The sequence below is a fragment of the Rosa chinensis genome, chromosome 5 (assembly GCF_002994745.2).
Source record: "Rosa chinensis cultivar Old Blush chromosome 5, RchiOBHm-V2, whole genome shotgun sequence".
NCBI classification, from domain to species: Eukaryota; Viridiplantae; Streptophyta; class Magnoliopsida; order Rosales; family Rosaceae; genus Rosa; species Rosa chinensis.
This window is the reverse complement of record NC_037092.1, coordinates 25,476,933-25,498,420: the sequence shown is the minus strand read 5'-3', so window position 1 is coordinate 25,498,420 and position 21,488 is coordinate 25,476,933. Positions and strand designations below refer to the sequence as shown.

The window sequence follows — 21,488 nt, the reverse complement described above, 5'->3', positions numbered from 1 at the left end:
CCTACACCTACAAAAACAAGGGCTCTGTGCATCATGGTTGCTGGATCATGTATGAGTTTGAACTTGATAAGTCACAACTCCTGCACAAGAAACAAGTTAACAAGAATGAATACGTTCTTTGTTTACTTAGGAAGAATGATGTACTACCGGAAAACAAGAGAAAAAGGCAAGAAGAAGAGGAGATGCTTGAAGATTATGTCGAGGACGAAGATGGAGATAACATCGATCCTGAATCAGTTAGTGAGGAGCCACAAGAGAAATGGCAGCGTCTTCTACCATGCACTGATATTGTGCCAGCACCATCAATGGAATCTGAACAAGAACAATTCTTGATAAGCGACCAACAATTCTTACAGTCAGCACCATCATTGGAAGCTACACAAGAAGCAGTACCCACAGCATTAGAAGTTGAACCCCTTTTCTTGCAAGTGGATGAGAATATGGGACTGCAACAATGCGAGGCTGATCAAGGAGCATCGTCCTTGGAGTTGGCTGAATTAGAAAAGTGGTTTGAAGCTGAATTTTATGCTGAAAATGTTGCCTCGCTAGTTGATGAGAATTCAGGATTGCAACAATTGGAATCTGAACCTCAACTAGGAGAAGAAAATCTGGAGCAGCAGCTTGATGCACCATCAATTGCAGCTGATGACCTGCAGTCTCACCCAGACGAAAATCCGATGCAGCAAATGGGAGCTGAAGCCAATGTGTATGGAGGGAACTTGAGTGACGCTATGCTTGGTGAAAGCTGGCCTATGTCTTTTTTGGAAGATCTAATGATTGATGAGCAGCCAAATACCCTGGAAGTAGGAGAGTGGAATGCTGCTTATTCAGATTTTGAGTACTTTGCATTTTAGTTTACAGTTTTTCTCTTTTACATCGATATCTGAGAGAATCGATTCATGTAAATCTCATGGGGTTAAGGCATTAATTAAGTCCCCCCTTTTGTATCTTAAACTAATGATATGGGTGTGAGGGCCAAACCCCCCAGCTAGACTGGGTTCCAACCCCGTTAAAAAAAATTCGTCTCCTTTACATGATGAAAATACTGTTCTGACCAATATATAGGCTGAGGATAAAACATGATGTGAAATTTGATAACTTTGAGTGAACTATGGATTCATTTCCATTGTTTCTTATCTGCAATAGAAAATAGAATACAGTGGTACTATCAAATTCATTTTAATGCCATTCCTCGTTAATTGAAAAGCTGAATCGTATTCCACAAATTTATTTGTTCTCAGAATCATACAAATTACATATAAACATTTCAACTGAATATGGAAAAGCAAAGACATAAGAATCAATGAACGGTTCTTGAGTAGCAAAGACAAAATTCTGGCCAATTCTCTGGACTCCAAAAAGTTCCACATTTGGATGCAGCTGAGTAACTTTAACTTGCAAGCACACAAGAGAGCATGTAACTGATATCTGCTTCAATTATCACATTAAGTATAATACTACAGTCATTTACTCCTGAAATCTCCCTGAATTAGAAAGAGAATATAGTTGATAAGGCCTGATAGAAGATTAATATTAACAGCAACATGAAGGTATACTCTAAATATCAATAAAAAAGGAAACATGCAGAAATTAGATTTAAAAGTTATAGCCATTACTTTGTCATAATTTCAGTTTCCCATGTTTCCTTAGCTTATAAGTTAGTCAAACAAAGAAAACAAAAAGAAGAAAAAGCCTCTGTATTAGTCAATGCAAACTATTAAACAGTTGACATCAGTAGTTAAGATTTCCTATTACTTCCTTGGGAAGCAAATGAAACTTCCATTTCTTGCTTTGCATCAAGAAGCATAAATTGGATAACTCTCTATTGTATGGGTCAACACTATATTTGGAAAAGTATTTATTCCATGAACTACTGTACAATTCTCTACTTCTACTGCAACAGCAAATAAAAGCATATATGTTCTAACTAAACTATAGTAGCTCCAAGAGTTACAGGAAAATTTTGAGAAATTTGCCTGGATGTATTTTTTTTTTCCGCCAGATTTATTTTAGGGTTTTTTGCTTCATGTTCCAGCCATCCCACCCTCCCCCTTCTCTCATTGTTTTTTCTTTTTCCTTTTATTGATTGAAATTTTTGGAGGTTTGTTTAAAATTAAAAAAAAAAAGAAATTGAAAGAAAGAAAATCACCTAAGACAGGAAGTCTTGTAAAATAATACCAACAACTAGTTGCCAGCAAATTAAACACCCAGTAAGCAAAGAACAAACCAACTGCAAGGCAAAGAGAGGTACTAATCAGCTAGCATAAAGCGGCTGTGCTAAAATGCAATGGTCACATGTCACATAAACTAGCGGCATATGCATTTGAACTAGAAGAAAACATAAAACAGAGGCAGCCAATGCTATGCATATCATCTTACCTATTCTTGCCCTCAGCAACAAGCTGCATCTTTATTGTGGAGCAAGACAATTCTCTCTTTAAAGTACTCAATAGAGCATACCTGGCCTCCAAAAACCAAAGATTTTTAAACTGTTTGTTCACAAGGTCAAGTGAAACAAATTCCTGGACATTTGCTCAAGATTTCCAAGGCATGTGACATGGAGATGCTTCGACGACGATAGAAACCATGGAGATGCAGTCTAAATATTACAAAGCAAAACGTAGATTTACTGTTTCTAGTACTGCATAAACTAGAGTTACAAACATTAGTTTGTCTTGCTTCCAGTTCCCACGTTGGTAGTTTTTAAGGTATCACTTTATCAGTTCATATGTCAGGTTATGTTATGATCCCTATTCAACTAAAAAGATAAGCAACCGAGCTCGTAAGGGGATAATAGATTATGTCAGAGTAACCGCAAACAATGTAATATGTCTACGACATCGTCCCCCATTTGATACGTACAATACCAGTTAAGCATTAAATCTTCATAAAAAAATCATAGTTTGTTCAAGTTTCAAAGATCTACTAGTCATTTGTCTAAAAAAATTTAACAAATCGTGCCACAGTATTACAAATTTGTAACAGAAGAAAACGTTAAACAGACAAAAATGAAAAACCCAATATGTCAGTCAGTCCAAAATATTGTAGTGATATCAGCAGTCATGAACACTTTCCTATTACTTTCTCCGGAGAGTGCAGGTTATTTCCTCTTCATTCTTGGCATAAAGAAATGGGTAAAAATCACAAATAGTACTTGAACTATACCTCAATCTTATCAATGGTACCTAAACTTTATTTTTTATCACAACAAATACCTGAACTATTCGGGTTCTTTTGTAATGGTGCCTAGACCCACATTCGGTCACTATTCCGACTAAAAATAGCATATGAGGCGATCATATTGATGATCTTTGGCGATTTCAAGGGCTGCGATCATAGTGATGATCTTTTTGGTAATAGACTTGCCTTGAACTTTTTTTTTTTTTTTTGGGTTTGTCTTTTTTGGCCGGAATAGTGACCGCAAGTGGCTTTAGGTACTATTTAAAATGAAATTGAAAAGTTCGGGTACCGGTTGTGATTAAAATTGAAGTAAAGGTACCATTGATAAAATGAAGGATAAGTTCAGGTACCATTTGTGATAATAACCCTAAAGAAATCTAGTGAAAAATGAACTATTGTATAAACAAAGTCTAAATTGGAAAGTAGCATCAATTGAAAAGAGTAGTGAACAGGTCTATGCTTCAATTACAACAGTTAATAACATGTTATACCAACTACACTACCACACTATTATAGTAGCAGAAACAGTTGCACAGTCCCCTATTTAAGGTCACACCAAAATGATGTCGCGAGCATAAAGCACAAAACAACAAGCACTTATACAAGGAGCAATGTAACCTTTTTTCTTAATATCTTTATACTGAAGCCTTGTTTTCCAACATCTACCATCAGTGAAACTAATTATTTTGTTTTATACTTCTTGTTCTCCAAACTAATTTTAAACCACAGCAGAGTTTAATTTGGTAAGACATTTGCCTTATGAGACAACACAAGCAGGAAAGACAATCAATTAAGACGAGAAAATGAGAAGAAGAGAGAAACATTACCAACATCAACTTGACAGCAAAACACCCAGAAGCTAAGTACAGAACCAATTGCTAAACTGCACAGCAAAGAAAAGTTATAACGATTGGTCATTCATCTGAATATATAATGGGGCAAAGGTACTAAAGCCACATACAGAAAATCAAACTTTATTGATGTCATGAATATCAATGTTCATAGGTCATACAGAATTAGCGGCATATGCATTCGGGATTCGGACAAGAAACTAAAAACAACAGGAAACCAAAGGTATACACACAATCGCCAAACCAATTTTTTCCCTCAGTAAGTAGGATCCCAGTAAGAAACAATAGTTCCTGTCAGGCAAGACGAGGTTCACTTATAAGAGTCAACAGAGCAATAGTGACCTCCATAAACCCCAAAGTCTTTATATTATCTGCTGACAAGGTCAAGACGTCAAGTGAAAATTCATAGCTATCTTCAAGCACCAACACTTCACCTATCTTCCTGAAACACAATGCCTTGGGTAAATTTCTCTGTGGAACTTCTGCACTGAGACTCTATCACTGTGCAAGAATCTTGCAGTACTCATCAAAACCATGGTTATCATAGATTTCATCTAATTCTGTGGATGAGGTACCTTCACAAGATTCAGGCGACATGGCGAGGGTCTTCGGCAGATCGACGGCGCCGATGAACTGAGAATTGAAATTTCGGTATTTGATCTGAAACTCTGCTTGTTAGAGTGAAGTGATGGATAGCCGTTCAAAATGGGAAGCTTCCCACCAATTTATGCTGTGAATTACGTTTTACCGCCATTGGTAAGTATAAATGGAATTTTCACATTGCAATGAATTGAATTGCATTTCTCCTTAGAAGTTTGGGTTACTTAAACTTTATAAATTTAATACCGTTGTAGCTATGAACTGTCACAAAATGATCACAAGAAGTTTACGAGCAGACATAATTGTAAGTCTAACATGATGTTTTATAGCACTTCAGATTAGTGTGGTACGCGGCGAAAAAAAGTACCTAGTTTATAAATACAAGTTTACTGATTACTACATATAAGTGCTCTATTTGTTTAAGCAATGTTTGAATGTGCGAGGGTAGTCTCTTAGAGTACCATCCCTTTTGAGAATCAAGGCTTTAACATATACAAAGTAACTCTGAAATCAAAACCAAACCAGAATGAAATATGCTGCGTATGATAACGTCAACGATGAAGAGGTTGTGTTAGGTATACACAACAAAGGGTCATTTATGTGAATTATAAGAGAAGGATATTGAGGAAAAATCACGTCCTTTGCTTCCCCTAGTGAACTATGGCAACGTCCGTCAAAAACATGAAAGATAAACATTGACACACTAAAATGGTTCTTTCTAACCGATAGCAATATTACAAAGATATAAACAACATTCACCATAATCCAGGATAGAAATTTCACATTACAGGCGAATACAGAATACCATTAGGATAAACTAAGCAACAGATATTAGAAAGACCCTAAGACAGTAGATAGTGACTTCAGAAATTCTAATGTTAGACAGACCAACATCAGTGCAGAAATCCATTTTTGCGAGAAAATCGCATTTCAGAGAACGGAAAACAGACTCATTAGACAATATATCCCACCTGCAAATAGTTGAATTGAATGATGTCAACATTCATGCTTTAGCAACATATTAGATATATGTACACATACATATATTTGTGTGTGTGTGCAGGCATTCAAGTTCTAGTAAATCAGTTTGCAAAGGTTGTGCATACTACTTTGAGCCAACTTACACAGCATGAGTAATTGAAGTGAAGAACTGAAGATAACTCAGGCAGTTTTAAGGTTGAATACAGATCAATGTAGAATGAATAGATGCTCAAGATTTCCCAAGGTAAAATGGAGATACTTTGACCCACCAAATGAGGAAAAAATACAAAAACCATGGACATACAGTCTAAACTATAGAAATGAAAGAAAATCTGCAGAAATCAGAGATATATGTTCAACCACTACCATGTCCTACTTTCAGATCTTCACCTTTTTGATTTTTGAAGTGTCACCTTAACATCTCTGGTCTAATGCTCATTTCATCATGTTACGTTATACTGATTGATGCCTATTCAAATGGCACTTCAAGCTATATAGCTATAATAATTTAAAAAGACTAGTACACATCATCAGCTATTCAGCTGCCACTTAATATGATTGGCTAACGTGGTTGGAAGATATGATATCCTCCGCCATTTAATTCTTGCAGTACCACCAATGCCTCATCCTGATTTTACAGCACTTGGCTAAGAAACTAAATCAGCAAATAAAAACAGGAACCTTTGTTGCAGTGTCAAAAGAAGCAAAGGATGTAGTTAAACACATGATTGAAGGAAATAAAAAAGAAAAAAACACCAAATTACCGCAAAGGCGCAAAGTATTGTACTTGAGTAAACTTCTTCTATTACTTATGGGGAGGACTAGTGTAACTTCCTCTTCATGCTTTGCACAAAGAAGGCTTTCAAAAAATTGAAAGATCCTATAAATCAAAGATACATCCCTTTTACACTTTCAGAAGAACGGCAAATAATAACATGTTATATCAAGTCAACTGAAGTAGCATAAACATCTACTATATCATTATATTTTATTATTTTTACTTTCAAGTTCTTGTTTACAGTAGGATTGCATCATTCCTATGAAGCTAGTTAGAAAGTTTTGTTTTGAGACAACAGAAGCAAGAAAGACGATCAAGGATACCAAAAGCAAGTTGACCAAAAAACACCCAGAAAGCTAAGAACAGAGGAACTATACAGCAAAGTGAAAATATAACACTTGGCAAGGGTACTAAATCAATGAGCATATAGAATATCAAATTCAGTGGTTGTAGGTCATATAAAGTTAAAAGCATATGCATTAAACAAGAAGATAGTGAGGGGAAGCCAGTTCTATAACATATCTGCTTACCTATTCTTTTCCCCTCAGTAAGAAATTGCATCTTTCCTGTCGAGCAAGACAAGGCTCTCTTCATACGAGTCAACAGAAGAAACCTGACCTCCAGAAATCCCAAGATTTTTAAACTGTTTGTTCCCAATGTCAAGTGAAACCAACTCACGGTCATCTTCAAGTACCAACATCACTTCACCATTCCTCCTAAAACACAACGCCTCCGGCAAACTTCTTTTGGGACCTTGTGGAGTGAGAATCATCAATTTGGTCCACGACTTCTCAATGCAATACTCCTTCATCACCCATATATCAAGAAAACAATCAGACTCACTCTTACACCTCACAAACAGACCAATGGATTTTCTATCACCCGAAGCACACAGCCGCAACTCCAATGACTTGTCCGCTTTGAAGCACTTGGGCAACATTATCTCACGATACGACTCACTTCCCACATCAAATGCCACAACAAAATGGCTATAATGATCATCCACACAACGGAGAGCCAGCCAGTGAAGTGTCCCATTAACAGAAGCCTGGACCCAGGAGCCAGGCACTTGACATGGAGGAAGAACACGAAGCATGCCCCAAGAACCTGTGGCTAGTGAATAAACCTGAGCTAAAGTCGTCGGGAGCTCATCAGGTTGATCCAAAAGAGTGGTCACCCTCACAACCTTATAATCATTACCAATAGCATCATAACCGAGACCAAGGGAAGCATCATACCCACCGTGAGTCGCAAACCTAACACTGGGCTTGGAAAGGGTCACATACTTTCTTACACAAGGGTTCCATACAACAAAGTTGTAAGCATAACGCCCCAAATCATCAGCCAGCAAAACTAGCCCATCACAAGTACCCACAACACGAAGACACGGATTGACCATTTTTTCCTTAAGACCAATTGGGAACTCAACCTTGCAGTAGTGACTGACATCATTGTTATCATAACGCAAACAGTAAGAGTCTTCTTGGAACCCAGAAATGTGAACTCTTCCAAAAGGGGTGGAAGTGCCTTCACTGAAAATAGTGTGGAGGAGAATGAGGTGGGTGGCATTTTGGTCATTGAAATTGAGAGTGTGGGTGAGGTGGGTGCGGATAAAGCTTGGGTCTTTGATGGTGGACCTCCAAGACTTGCAGACAGAGGTGAATTTGATCAAGGATTTGATGGGTAGTCTGATTAGGATGTTGGGTATGATTTCTTTGGGGAGAGATTTGAGCCAAGTTTGGAAGACATGAGTGATGGACAAACAGAGCTTAGAGGCGGATTCAGGGCTCAACAGAGACTTACCTTCGTAACAATCCTCCCACATCTTGAAAATGAGACTGAGAGTGAGCCTTAAGAGACGAAGTGAGAGTGAGAGAGCGCCGTTGCCTTGAACCTTGAAGGGAAATGTTTTGGTCCGAAAACCCTAGGAAATATGAGGCCTCGTATTTATGTGCTGAAGCCAAATAGGAAAATAATTATTCATAACTGCAAAAGCTTTCCCCCAATTTGTGTGTATCACAATGGGAATTCTGATTTTCTTCTTGGCTTTAATTTCACCACCTTCGTTTATTATTAATTCTCGAGGGTCATACATAAGGGCAAATATACCCACGCTTTTAGGGTGCCTCACCGCTGTTACTGGTGACAATTTTTTTTTTTTCATGTTCTTTAAAAGAGGATCAAAGGATTTCACTCCTACCCTCATGGTGACTCGAACCCATGACTTCGTCATTAGGTAGTAGGTGCTCTAACCACTGAGCTAACACCACTTCGTCACTGGTGACAGTTGAAAACAAGATCGTTAGATATCCATCCAAATTAATTAACTTGATATCAATGGCGGACTTAGAAAATTAGTTATGCGGGGGCGAATTTAAATCGTAATAACTAACGAAAATTGAAATCCTTGTCCACCCATTTCCAGAAAATAATTTATGCATAAAACATATGAAAATGAGAAATTTTATATACACACCCCAAAATACACATCCCTATAATTTTATATTTCAAATCAGATTTTATAGGTAGAGTAAATGACCAAAATAGACATCTATATATTAGAAGAAAAATAATAATAATAATAATCATATCTTCCTTATATGATTCTATAATTATAAACACAATAAATTTCTATACATGCATCCTCATTTAAAACAAGAATAAAGTTAGAAACCATCTAATCTAAATTTTCCTTAAATAAATTGTAATTAAATGGGGTGAGAAACCATATCATTTAGAATTTCAAAATTAATGGCATTAAATGTTTTTAAAACAAATCGTTTTACTCCCATTTTTAGTTTTTTCTTTTTTTTCTTCTAAAAGTTATGATTAGTCAATTTATTATCTAATATAAAAAATCACAGGTATAAAACTTTGTAATTGTTAATTTGTTTGACCATTCAATGACAATTTTGTAGTTCCGCTATTGTGGAGAAACTACTAATACAGTCTTGGATGAATGTTTGACTCAAAATTTTATACTTGATCAATATGGTGTTTGGTTGATGAGAACTTAAATAATACAAAACCTATTTCTAAGCATCTATTTGAAGGGAACAATAATAATTCCTCATGGATTTCTCAATAACTAACACAAGTAATTAATATGGTCAATTATAAAATACTAATATGTTAATATATACTAATCAAATTAAATAATAGCCTTAATGTAGTTAACTAATCCCAAAAATAGCAGACTTTATTTTGGGTGTGTGTGTTTGGTGGAGTGGTAAGGCTTTGGTCTCATATATAAGAGGTCAGGAGTTTGAGCCCCATCAAAGGTGGGAATGGGGTGGGGTTTTTTTTTTTTTTTTTAAAAAAAAAAAAAAAAAGGTTTTTTAGGTTAAGGATATTTTAGGTAATTTGGGTTGTGTATTTAGTAAAATATTAAAATGAGTAATTAAATGGTAGGTGTATTGAGTAAGGAGTGTGTATTAAGTAATTAGGGGTGTGTATTTAAAACTTCTCTATGAAAATAAGGAGAAATTTTTATGATATTAGATTAAACATGCATGAAATCATCAAAATCATGACACTTATGGGGGCAAAAGCTGCATAATACACTTTCAAATGCATAAAATTGTCTAAAGCTTCTATATATATCAGTGTGTCTATGATGATGCAATGTGGGCGGCAGCCCCCACTAGCCTTATATATGCTAGGTCCGCCAATGCTTGATATCTTACCATTATAACACTTGGTCATGGAATTCCATTAAAGAAATTTGAGAAAAAAAAAAACTATATTCCTTAATCAATAACATTACAAATTCAAATGGTGGCGTTCGATGACCAAAACAGGCGTCCCAAAACAAGAAACAAGGGGAAGTAAAGATACTCTCTAGCAGCTACCCTGGATCAAGAGAAACGCTTGTATATAGTGCCAAAAATACTACTACATTGTAAACCCCATATTCAAAAAGGTCTTAACTCGATCTACATTAACATGGATCACGACTCTAGCTACCATATTCAAGGTTAACCACCACCCCACCCACCCCGGCCACAACAAGGTTACACATTTTCACCTACTTTCTAAATTAGGGGTCTTTAGAGCAGTTTAAATTGGAAGTAGATAGAAAGGAGGAATGGAGGATCCCAAATTGCTTTTCCATGCCATTTAAGGTTCATGGTGACTTGATTATATAAGTTGACGGAAATGAGTATCTTTGCCTTATAGAGTTTGATCACTTGATGACATCAACTCATACAAAGAGTTGAGAGTCTAGCTATGTCTTGTTCTTTTGCTCTCTTTACTGACTGACAGTTAGATTGAACTTTAAAGAATACTGTTAGAACTTATAACCGATCACACTGAGAAATTGCATCTAACTATATCATATAGAATCCAAGTCCAAATCTCTCTCTCTCTCTCTCTCTCTCTCTCTCTCTCTCTCTCTCTCTCTCTGTTGTTACTAGGCTCGTCGTCTAGACAAACAAAAGTAAAAAAAAAATACTTAAAATATGGAGCAACAATACACTAGGTGCGCGCATTGTGAACTTCTGCCAAAGAAAAGGTTGCATTTTTTCAATTATTCATCGGCAGTGACATAATCGGCCCCTCAATGGTGTCAAGATCATTCGGGTCAGAAGTGATTGACGTCAAATCTGGTTTTTGGTAAAAACTTGCCTTCATTGTCGATAAGGTGATAGATAGAGGGGAGATCAAACAGAAAGATTAGGGAAGGGGAGACGTTGCCGGTGGACTATGGCAATGGTAATCTTTCTTATTTTTAGTCATTGCATGTCAAAGTAATATAGAGATTTTAGTCGTGAAGATATGGATTTAAGGGAATAAATTGTAGGGGTGATCTTGAAAAGAAGTACAACTGTACAAGTGATCATGAAAAGAAGGAAAGTATTTCCAGCTAGCCTTACAAATTTCACTAGATAGTACTTCCCGCACGATGCTGCGGGTTTGTGTCCTTTTATTGTTCTCAAATTTGTTCGTAACAGAATCACAGTTATAAGTTGATTAAAGTTAACTGCAATGCTGTCATTTTACATATTACAAAAGCTGGTGTTTTAACCACACATACATATTTCAAACATAATATTAACCGATATTGTTTAAATAGACATTTTAACTGCAATATTTCCACAAATAAAATGTTCTAACCACAATAGTATATTTACAAATTTCATTAGACATCAACACCAATGAAGATCCATAGATCATGCAACAGAAAAAATGATCAATTACTGCAAAAGAAATTGTGCTTGATGAATCATCTTATAATTGTAGGCAACTCTCCATGACCAATTACTACTGCAAGTTTAAGGATTAATCACAGAAACTTAACTAAGTGATGTATTTCAGCAGGCAGTGACACCGAAATCTCTCCAGCTTTAACAGTTGCAAAGGGTAAAAAATGAGCAGATATGTCATCAGACATAACAAAATATCATATTAAACTCTTCAATTATACAAAATAAACAATAGCAGATCTTAACCAATTGTCCATCATGTTTTTTCAAATATAATAACAAACCACTACAGAAACATTATATCAATCCCCTCATATTTAAACCTCATATGCAGAAAATTTTTGATGCTGCACTGGTCTCTTGGTAAACTGTGAAAAGTTGGTCATACTTCATCTGCAAATCTGATAGTTCAGCCTACAGCTTTTCATATTTAGACAGAGATGGACCTCCTAACTTTTGTTGAACTAACCTGCCATATTGAAACTGATCACCTACCCAGGTTTAAGATTGAGCCACAATGTTTCGAGCCCTGCTTGTCCCTTCCCCCTCTCCTAGTTCAATCAGAATAGGAAACAAATCTTTCAAATACTTCCCGCACGCATCGTGATAATAAGAATGCCCTATATATTCTATTAGTAAAGCTTTAACGTTGGTCTCAAAATGGAAGTTTTTTGCCTCTCTGCTTTAAGATAGCGCAGAAGGTTTTTTAGGGCCACTAGGTTAACATTTCTCTAAGCTTATCATGTAGCTTATACGTCGTATTGTCATAGATAACCATGATAATATATTTCTATCTTGGAATGAGATATTAGGAAGAAAACCCAAAACTATGAATGAAATCAAAAGCTAACATCTCAGTTGCAACATGTACTGAAGTGACTCAGAATTGATATGCTATTAGGTTCGAGTATATTGCATATTTCAAGTAACTATATACACGTAACAACTCATATGTGCCTTTAGTATAAGTTATAAGAAAAATTGGAAAAGATAACAGCATTATCTTCACATAGCAATAGGTGACTTTGCCAAAGCACTGGAAGAGAGTGCTAACTTTAGAGTGAATACATAAGAAACATTATATAATCACATCCTTATTGTTGACAGAACTAAGATCAAGAACAAATCTAGCCCACTTCATCTAAGCGACTTAACCATACTCATCACTCGAACAGTGTGCTAACTTTAGAGTGAATATATAAGGGACATATTGCATACCCTTGATCAATGATCACATCAAAGCATTGAACTATAGGAGTATGAGATCCAGATGCTCTAATGCCTCCCTTTTGTCGACATTGTTCCTGCAAATATGTATGAATATATAGCAAAAGGTCCAAAAATAAATCATTATCCAAAGTAAAAAGAGCTAGAGGCAAGAGTTATGAACAACTCTACCTCAAGAGAAGGGCAACTGCATCAAAGAATCCCTGCAGTAGAGTTGCTAAAATGTGTTCATTTTCATCGTCACCTCCAGTCACAAAGAAGTGAAGTTCCTGCACAAACTTATATATAACAACGTTGCACTCGAACATGATTACCTCCGCTGCATAAGATACAATAGTAAATTATGAAGACTGCAAATCTGATGTTATAACATGACTTTCTGTAGCATATCGAAAAGAAAAAAAAAAATCACTGGAGTGGCACTGTATGTACTTCAATAATACCATTGTTACATATCTTCTATCCTTCCATTTGTCTTTAGAGTCTTAGTAAGCACAGCTTTTTCAAATGCTAGCTTTGCAACATTTGTTGGCCAATCATCAGAGTAATACTGAATGACCACACGCATCCTTTCAGAGTCTCGAAGAAAAATGTTCTTCACAAATGGGCTTGAATCCAAAATGAAATAAAAATCTGATCAAAATAGTACGTGTAAAGATCACTCCAAAGTAATCTTATACGCAGTTAGCCTAATGGATCCATTCAATACAAAACATAAGTTGTAATCAAATGGTATCAAGCTTCTATTCATCAATGCAGTCCAAATTCATACAGGAATGCAAGGTCTAAAGATTCTTAGGCGATCCTTATCAGCATTGACAACAACACTGTATCCTTGGATCTTAAATTTTGATTGAACATTGCTCACGATTTGTAAGGTGCCAAATTGATTCAAAATCAGCATAATTTCTTATACACATCAGTTGGTGACGTCATGTATCAACTATCAAGCTTGTAAAATACATAAAAGATATGAAACTGGGGAAGCACGAAAGAAATATAAAATTCAAACTGGATCGTTTTGCTCCTAATCAAAGATATAAAATACATTCTTGAACTTAGAGTTTGACATTTAGATGCTCAAACCAAGCGAAGTCATAATCTCAATGAATGATTATCAATTACCTCTTTCCTATGGTGGTGCGACCCAAAAAACTAACCCGGGAGAAATACGATGAATACAAAAATTTTAGGCTACGTTACTCATACAGCTTCAATGTCAGTCAATCCCCATCCTCAATTTGGCCTCAGCAAGCACCTTCCTTTTCATGTGAGGCTCCTCTTGATCTAAAATACCAAATCATCAATTGAATGTCATAATTAATTAAAGCATGTAGATACAGAAAATTAGAAGGGGCTAAATGAGTGAAGAAGACCTGAGTACGTTTTAATGGCTCGCCGGAGTATGACGGGGAAGGTGAGGCAGTGCTAGGACTACTCTATACCACCCTTTTTCCAATTAAAACACAAAAAACCTAGAAAGCAAAAGGCATTTAACACCCCAAAAAGTTCCAAACTTTCCTACCCATTCGGGCCATTTCACTTCAAAACCTCATAAAACCCATAAGCCAAAAAAAAATCCAAACTTTAAGACCGGGATTACCTTTTGATGATTTGAATACCAGAATACCATTCTCGACCAACAGAATGCCTTGGCAAGATCAATTAAGCGCATGCAAGAACGAATCATACAGTGAACTCGGAGGCAAGAGAAAGGAAAAATTCAAATTTGGGCACAAGCTGATGATCAGCTTTTATATTTACCAGAGAGCTTCCCGTCTCCTCCTCCTCCTCCTTCTTCTTTCTCTTCTCTGACGAAACTGACCAAGACCCAAAACTGAAGCGGCAGAAGAGACAAAAGCGTCACAGTAGAACCCAATGTTTATCTGTTTTGAGGGTAAATTCGGAAAGGAAAAAAAGAGTTGTATCACAGAGTGTGACAATCCCATTTTACTTTTGTATATTTATTATAATTACTTAATGATTAAGAAATAGATTAATAAATATCAATATTTAGAGAAATCTGATTGGTCCACCTAATCATAGCAGTAAGTCGGTTCTCGATCTGCTTGCTTTGCACGCAATTAGTTTCTATAAAATCCATCCTCCTAAATCCAAGTCTGTACATTAGTTTCTAAAATACGCTTAAGTTTCTAAAATATGCTTTAGGGCCAGGGCAAAACAATTCTTCTAGCAGCAAAAGAATTTAGTTTTTCATTCATGGAGGGTGGTTGTATGCTTCTTCCAGGCCAAAAGTTTTGCCCCATGGAAGATGAACTACTCATGTTCTACCTTAAGCCTAAGGTGAACGGGCTGCAAGTGCCCGACAACGAAGACGTGATCTGCAAGATGGATCTTTACGGTGACCAAGATCCTTGGAAGATTTGGGAGAGATTCGAAGCAAGAAGGGCCAACGACTTGAGGAGGAACAAAGATCTCTACTTCTTCACCCAAAAGAAGAAGATGACTGCAAGAAGCACACGTACAAGCCGAACAGTTGGGAGTGGCGGTACTTGGAGAGGCCAAACCGCAGCCAAGGAGATATATCTTCTTGATCAGAATCAGCATCCAACATCTACTCTTCTTGGTTTCAAGAAAACCTACACCTACAAGAACAAGGGCTCTGTGCATCATGGTTGTTGGATCATGTATGAGTTTGAACTAGATAAGTCACAACTCCTGCACAAGAAACAAGTAAACAAGAATGAATACGTTCTTTGTTTGCTTAGGATGAATGATGTACAGCTGGAAAAGAAGAGAAAAAGGCAAGAAGAAGAGGAGATGCCTAAAGACTATGTCGAGGACGATGATGGAGATAACATTGATCCTGAATCGGTTATTGAGGAGCCGCAAGAGAAACGACTACGTCTTCTACCATGCTTTGATATTGTGCCCGCACCATCATTGGAAGCTGAACAAGAACAATTCTTGGTAAGCGACCAACCATTCTTGCAGCCAGCACCATCATTAGAAGCTGATGAACAAGAAGCAGTACCCACATCATTAGATGTTGAACCACTTTTCTTGCAAGTGGATGACAATATGGGACTGCTACAATTCGAGGCTGATCAAGGAGAATCGTCCATGGAGTTGGCTGAATTAGAAAAGTGGTTTGAAGAAGAATTTTATGCTGAAAATATTGCCTCGCTAGTTGAAGAGAATTCAAGAGTGCAACAATTGGAATCTGAACCTCAACTAGGAGAAGAAAATCTGGAGCAGCAACTAGATGCACCATCAATTGCAGTTGATGACCTGCAATCTCACCCAGACAAAAATCGGGTGCAGCAAATGGGAGCCGAAGCCAATGTGTATGGAGGGAACTTGAGTGACGCTATGCTTGGTGAAAACTGGCCTATGTCTTTTTTGGAAGATCTAATGATTGATGAGCAGCCAAATACCATGGAAGTGGGAGAGTCAAATGCTGCTTATTCAAATTTTGAGTTCTTTGCATTTTAGTTTACAGTTTTTCTCTTGTACATCGATTCCTTTAAAGAATTGATTCTTGTAAATTTCATGGGTTAAGGCATTAAGTGCCCACGCGGCCCCCCCCCCCCCCCCCCCCCGCGGTTGTATCTTCAACTAATAATATGGGTGTGAGGGCCAAACTCCCCACCTAGACTGGGTTCCAGCCCTCGTTCAAAAAATTTCATCTCCTTCATTCACATGAAAATACAGTATCTGACCAATATATATAGGATGAGGATAAAACACGATGTGAAATTTGATAAGTTAGAGTGAAACATGGACAAATAATCACGAAACATAAATATTTGTATGTATGTACAGTCAAAATTTTCTCAGTATCATTACCATTGTCCCTCATATGCAATAGAAAATAGAATACATTGTGGTAGTATCAATTTCATTTTATTGCCATTGGTCATTAAGAAAGCTGAATCGTGTTTCGCAAATTTACTTTTTCTTGTCAACTGAATATGGAAAAGCAAAGACATAATAATGAAAGATTCTTGAGTAGCAAAGACAAGATTCCAGCCAATTCTCCAGACTCCAAAAAGTTCCAAATTTGGATGCAGCTGAGTAACTTTAACAGTTTAACTTGAGCAGCATGTGATTGATATCTGCTTGAATTATCGCATTAAGTATACTACTACAGTCATTTACTCCCTCATATCTCCCTGAGTTAGAAAGAGAATATAACTTATAAGACCTGATAGACAATTCACATAAAAAGCCAATACTGCTAGATATTAGAGGCATGTAATGCAACATGGAAGTAGTCTATATATTAATAAATAAAGACTTCTGCATGAAGTTAGATTTATAAGTTATAGCCCTTACTTTGTCATAATTTCAGTTCCCATATTTCATCAGCTTAAATTAGGATCGATGATCGATGGCTATTGAAATTGAAAATAAGAAATGAAGCTTTGTGGCCATAATAATATTTAAAGTAGCAATTAATTAGCCATCATAAACTGGCACATAATGTGATCAATTAACCTGCTTGGGAAAGGGTGAAATTACCATCATGCCACATCCTAAATATGCAGCACTTGGCTATGAAACTAAATGAGCATTTAAAAAAAAAACTTTGTTGCAATGTCAAAATTTAGCAGTCACATTACAAAAAGCAAGTGAAGGATGAAGTTAATCAAACAAAGAAAAGAAAGAAGGAAAATCACTATTTTAGTCAGTACAAAACTACAAACTATTATATAGTTGACATCAGTAGTTAAAAAAATTTCACTATTACTTCTGTGGGAATGCAAATTAAACTTCTGCTTCATGCTTCACATCAAGAAGGTTTAATTGGGTAACTCTATTGTATAAATCAACGCAAAATTTGCAAAAGTTTCCATTTCATGATCTACTGTACAGTTCTGTACTTCCACTGTAACAGCAAATAAAAACATATTTAATTGAACTATAGTAGCATCAAGAGTTATAGGAAAATTTTGAGAAATTTCCATGAATGTTTTTTTCCCATTTGGCTTTTCGCCAGTTTCTTTTTATTGATTCATTCAGGATTTTTCGCTTCAGGGTTTCCCCCCACCCTCTGCCATCTCTCATTGTTCTTTTCGTTTTTGCTTTCTTAGATCAAATTTCCCTCATAACGTTGTTAATTATAAAGGCAAGAAAGAAAATCACTAATACAGGAAATCTTATAATATAATACCAACAGCTAGTTGACAGAAAAACACCGAGCGTGCAAAGAACAAACCACTTGCAAGGCAAACAAGGTACTAAAGCAATCAGCATAAATAATATCAAACTCTGTGGCTGTGCTAAAATGGAATGGTAATAAAGTCACATAAATTAGCCGCATATGCATTTGAACCAGAACTCCAGAAGAGAACATAAAACAGAGATAGCAAGTGCTACGCATATCACCATACCTATTCTTTCCCTCAGTAACAAGCTGCATGTTTTTTGTTCTGCAAGACAATGCTCTCTTAATAAGAGTCAACAGAGCATACCTGACCTGCAAACAACTTCCAAGAAGTTTGAACTGTTTGTTCACAAGGTCAAGTAAAATGAATTCCTGGAAATTTCCTAAAGATTTCCAAGGCATGTGACGTGAAGATACTTCGACAACAATAAAACCATGGAGATGCATTCTAAATATTACAAAACAAAACATAGATTTACTGTTTCTAATATTGCATTAGAGAGTTACAAGTTACAATAATTAGTTTGTCCTGCTTCCAGTTCCCACATTGGTAGTTTTTGAGGTATCCCTTTATCAGTTCATATACCAGGTTATGTTATGATGCCTATTCATCTAAAAAAAAGAAGCAATCAAACTGCTAAGAACATAATAATTTATGTCAGAAGTACACCTGAGTAGCAGCACAGAATGTAATATGTATATGGCATCATCCCCCATTTTACATCATATAATGATCTACTTTGTTTATGTTTCAACTATCTACCAGTCATTTGTCTCATAACTTTAACAAAGCATGTTAGTATGTTAAACATTTATAACATAAGAAATAAAAAAACTCAATATGTCAGTCAATGCAAAGTATTATTAGTTGATATCAGTAGTCATGAAAAATTTTCCTATTACTATCTCCGGGTTGTGCATGCAACTTCCTCTTCATTCTTTGCATAAAGAAATCTAAAGTGAAAAGGAACTATTGTATAAATCAAATCTAAATTGGAAAGTAGCTTGACTAGCATCAATTGTATGAAGTAGCGAACAGGTCTATGCTTCTATTACAACAGCTAATTAAAACATGTAAAATCAATTACACAATCACTCTAGCATACTAGCAGAAAGAGTTGCACAGTCCCCTATTTACTGTCACACCAGCGTAGACAAGGAGCAATATATCTTTGTTTATTACTATTTTGTTTCTAAAGCCTTGTTTTCCAAACATCAATCATCAGTGAATGAAACTTATTATTTTGTTTTAGACTTCTTGTTTTCCAAATTGACTTTACACCAAAGCTGAGTAAAATTTGGTAAGGAACTTGTCTTATGAGACATCACAAGCAGGAAAGGCAATAATTTAAGACAAGAAAATGAGAAAAAAGAGAAAGAGAGAAACATTACCAACATTAACTTGGCAACAAAACAACCAGAAGCTAAGTACAGAACCAACTGCTAAACTGCACAGCAAAGAAAAGGTATCACGATTGGTCATTCATCCTGAATATGTAACTAGCAAAGGTATTAAAGCGGCATAGAGAAAATCAAACTTTATTGCCGTCATAAAATTCAATTTTCATAGGTCATACAGAATTAACAGCATATACATTTGAAAAAGAAACTAAGAACAATAGGAAACCAAAGGTATAAACAATCACCAAACTGCTTTTTTCCCAAGAAACACCATATTTCCTGTCAAGTAATACAAGGCTCTCTTCACAAGAGTCAACAGAGAAATACTGACCTCCATAAACCCCAAGAATTTTAACTTTTCTGCTCATAATGTCAAGTGAAACTAGTTCATAGCTATCTTCAAGTACCAACACTTCACCTATCTTCCTGAAACACATTGCCTTGGGTAAATTTCGTTGTGGAACTTCTGCACTGAGAATCATCAATTTGGTCCACGAATTCTCCATGCAGTACTCTTTCAGTACCCATATATCAAGAAAATAATCGGTATGACTCTTGCGCCAATCAGTGAAGACAGCAATGGATTTCCCATCTCCAGAAACAGATATTCTCAATGCCAACGTCGGATCCCATTTCAGACTCTTTGGAAACATTATCTCTCGAAACCACTCACTGCCCACATAAAAAGCCAGAACAAAATAGTTGAAAGTATCATTTGTCCGGTGGATTGCAGACCAGTGAAGTGCCCCATTTACAAAAGCCTGGGCTGGGGAGCAAAACATTTGACACTGAGGAAGATCAGAACAAAGCCTGCTCCACGAGCCTGTGGCCAGTGAATAAACCTGAAATAGAGTTGGCCACCCATGGAAATTCTGATATTGATCCGAAAGCGAGACAAGTCTCACAACCTTATAGTCATTGCTTATGGCATCATAACCAAAGCCAATAGAGGCATCACAACCACCTCGCAGCACAGCAGGTTCAGGAAGGTCTACAAATTTTCTTATACAAGGATTCCATATGATCAAGTTGTAACCATGACACCCTAATTCATCCACAAGGCATACTAGTCCATTACAATCTTGCAATTCAATCACTAGGAAAATTGAGCATAATTGAGCATAATTTCCTCAAGATCACTAAGCAATTCAATCTTGCAGTACTCATCAAAACCATGGTTATCATAGTACAAAGAGTAAACGTCTTCCTTTTCACCTCTAACGAAATCTCTGTCGAATAAGCTGCAAAATCTTTTACTACAAACACTGTGGACTAGCAGGAGGTGAGTGCCATTCTGGTTATTACAACTGACACTGGCTAAGATGTGCATCAATAAAGCTAGGGTTTTGGATCAAAGATTTCCAAGACTTGCAGACGGAGGTGCATTTGATCAAAGACTTAATAGGTAATCTAATTAGGATATTGGAGATGATTTCTTGAGGGAAATAATCCAGTCCTTCCTCAGATTTCAATTCAATTGCAGCAATTCTATGGTCATTCATGGCGGAACCAACTTTAGAGACGGAGGCGGGGATTGAGAGAGGGATGTACCTTGGCAAGATTCCGGCGAGAGTGTTCGGCAGATGGACGGCGGCGATGGAGTGAGAAGGAGGCGTCGGAGTCGGCGAAAACCCTAGAGAGGAGAAGGGGAATCGAAATTGGGATTTTGGTGTGAAACTCTGAACTCAAGGTTAGCATGAAGTGACGGATTGATGAAAAATGGTTCGTTCAAAAGGCCAAAGGGCAAAGCTTCCCCCCAATTTGTGCGGTGAAATACGTTTTACCGCCATAGGTGAGTTTGGACTTTTAGTTTACCCGGTTGTAATTTTAGCACCATTTCTTTTCGCTATCGCCAATTTTCACATTAAAAGGATCAAAACTTTATTAAGAAAAATTATTGTATTGTCCTTAAAAGTGGAATAATTGTTTTTTTTTTCATTTACAATATCGTAAGCATATGAGCTTTTTGTTCTCGGATTCTATAAAAATTACAATTAGAAAATATCACGTAGACGACAAGTGGAGTTATTATTATGAGTAAAAGATGCAGTTGTAAGTCCAACATGACAAAACTTCTATGGCACTTGGGGAAACTTTCTATTCTCCTTTTAAGTACACGAAAAGTGGTGTTA

At 36.4% G+C, this 21,488-nt stretch overlaps 1 protein-coding gene, 1 long non-coding RNA gene and 1 pseudogene across 7 annotated transcripts; all 3 read right to left on the bottom strand.

Annotated features, from left to right (window-relative positions):
• Positions 1 to 1,206: 1,206 nt before the first annotated feature.
• On the bottom strand, positions 1,207 to 8,322 carry LOC112167309 (F-box/kelch-repeat protein At3g23880). 6 transcript variants are annotated; one of them, XR_005810840.1, is made up of 3 exons: positions 6,921 to 8,322; positions 2,150 to 4,063; positions 1,207 to 1,484 (listed from the first exon to the last, which is right to left on the bottom strand). XR_005810840.1 is itself a non-coding variant. In XM_040519604.1 (2 exons), the coding sequence occupies exon 1, from the start codon at positions 8,213 to 8,215 to the stop codon at positions 6,935 to 6,937; it is 1,281 nt and encodes a 426-aa protein (XP_040375538.1). In that variant the 5' UTR covers positions 8,216 to 8,322; the 3' UTR covers positions 4,141 to 4,761; positions 6,921 to 6,934. The 6 variants fall into 6 exon arrangements, 4 of the variants coding, with proteins under 4 accessions (XP_040375538.1, XP_040375537.1, XP_024160080.1 ...); XR_005810841.1 differs by having other exon boundaries at positions 1,209 to 1,484; positions 2,380 to 4,063; XM_040519604.1 differs by lacking the exons at positions 1,207 to 1,484; positions 2,150 to 4,063 and adding an exon at positions 4,141 to 4,761.
• Positions 8,323 to 12,760: 4,438 nt separating this feature from the next.
• Positions 12,761 to 13,923, bottom strand: LOC121049175 (annotated as a pseudogene).
• A 2,695-nt stretch (positions 13,924 to 16,618) lies between these two features.
• Positions 16,619 to 21,071, bottom strand: LOC121049097. Its single transcript, XR_005799316.1, has 4 exons — positions 19,688 to 21,071; positions 19,348 to 19,403; positions 18,182 to 18,267; positions 16,619 to 16,960 (listed from the first exon to the last, which is right to left on the bottom strand). It is a non-coding gene; the product is annotated as an uncharacterized LOC121049097 (long non-coding RNA).
• Between the last annotated feature and the right edge of the window lie 417 nt (positions 21,072 to 21,488).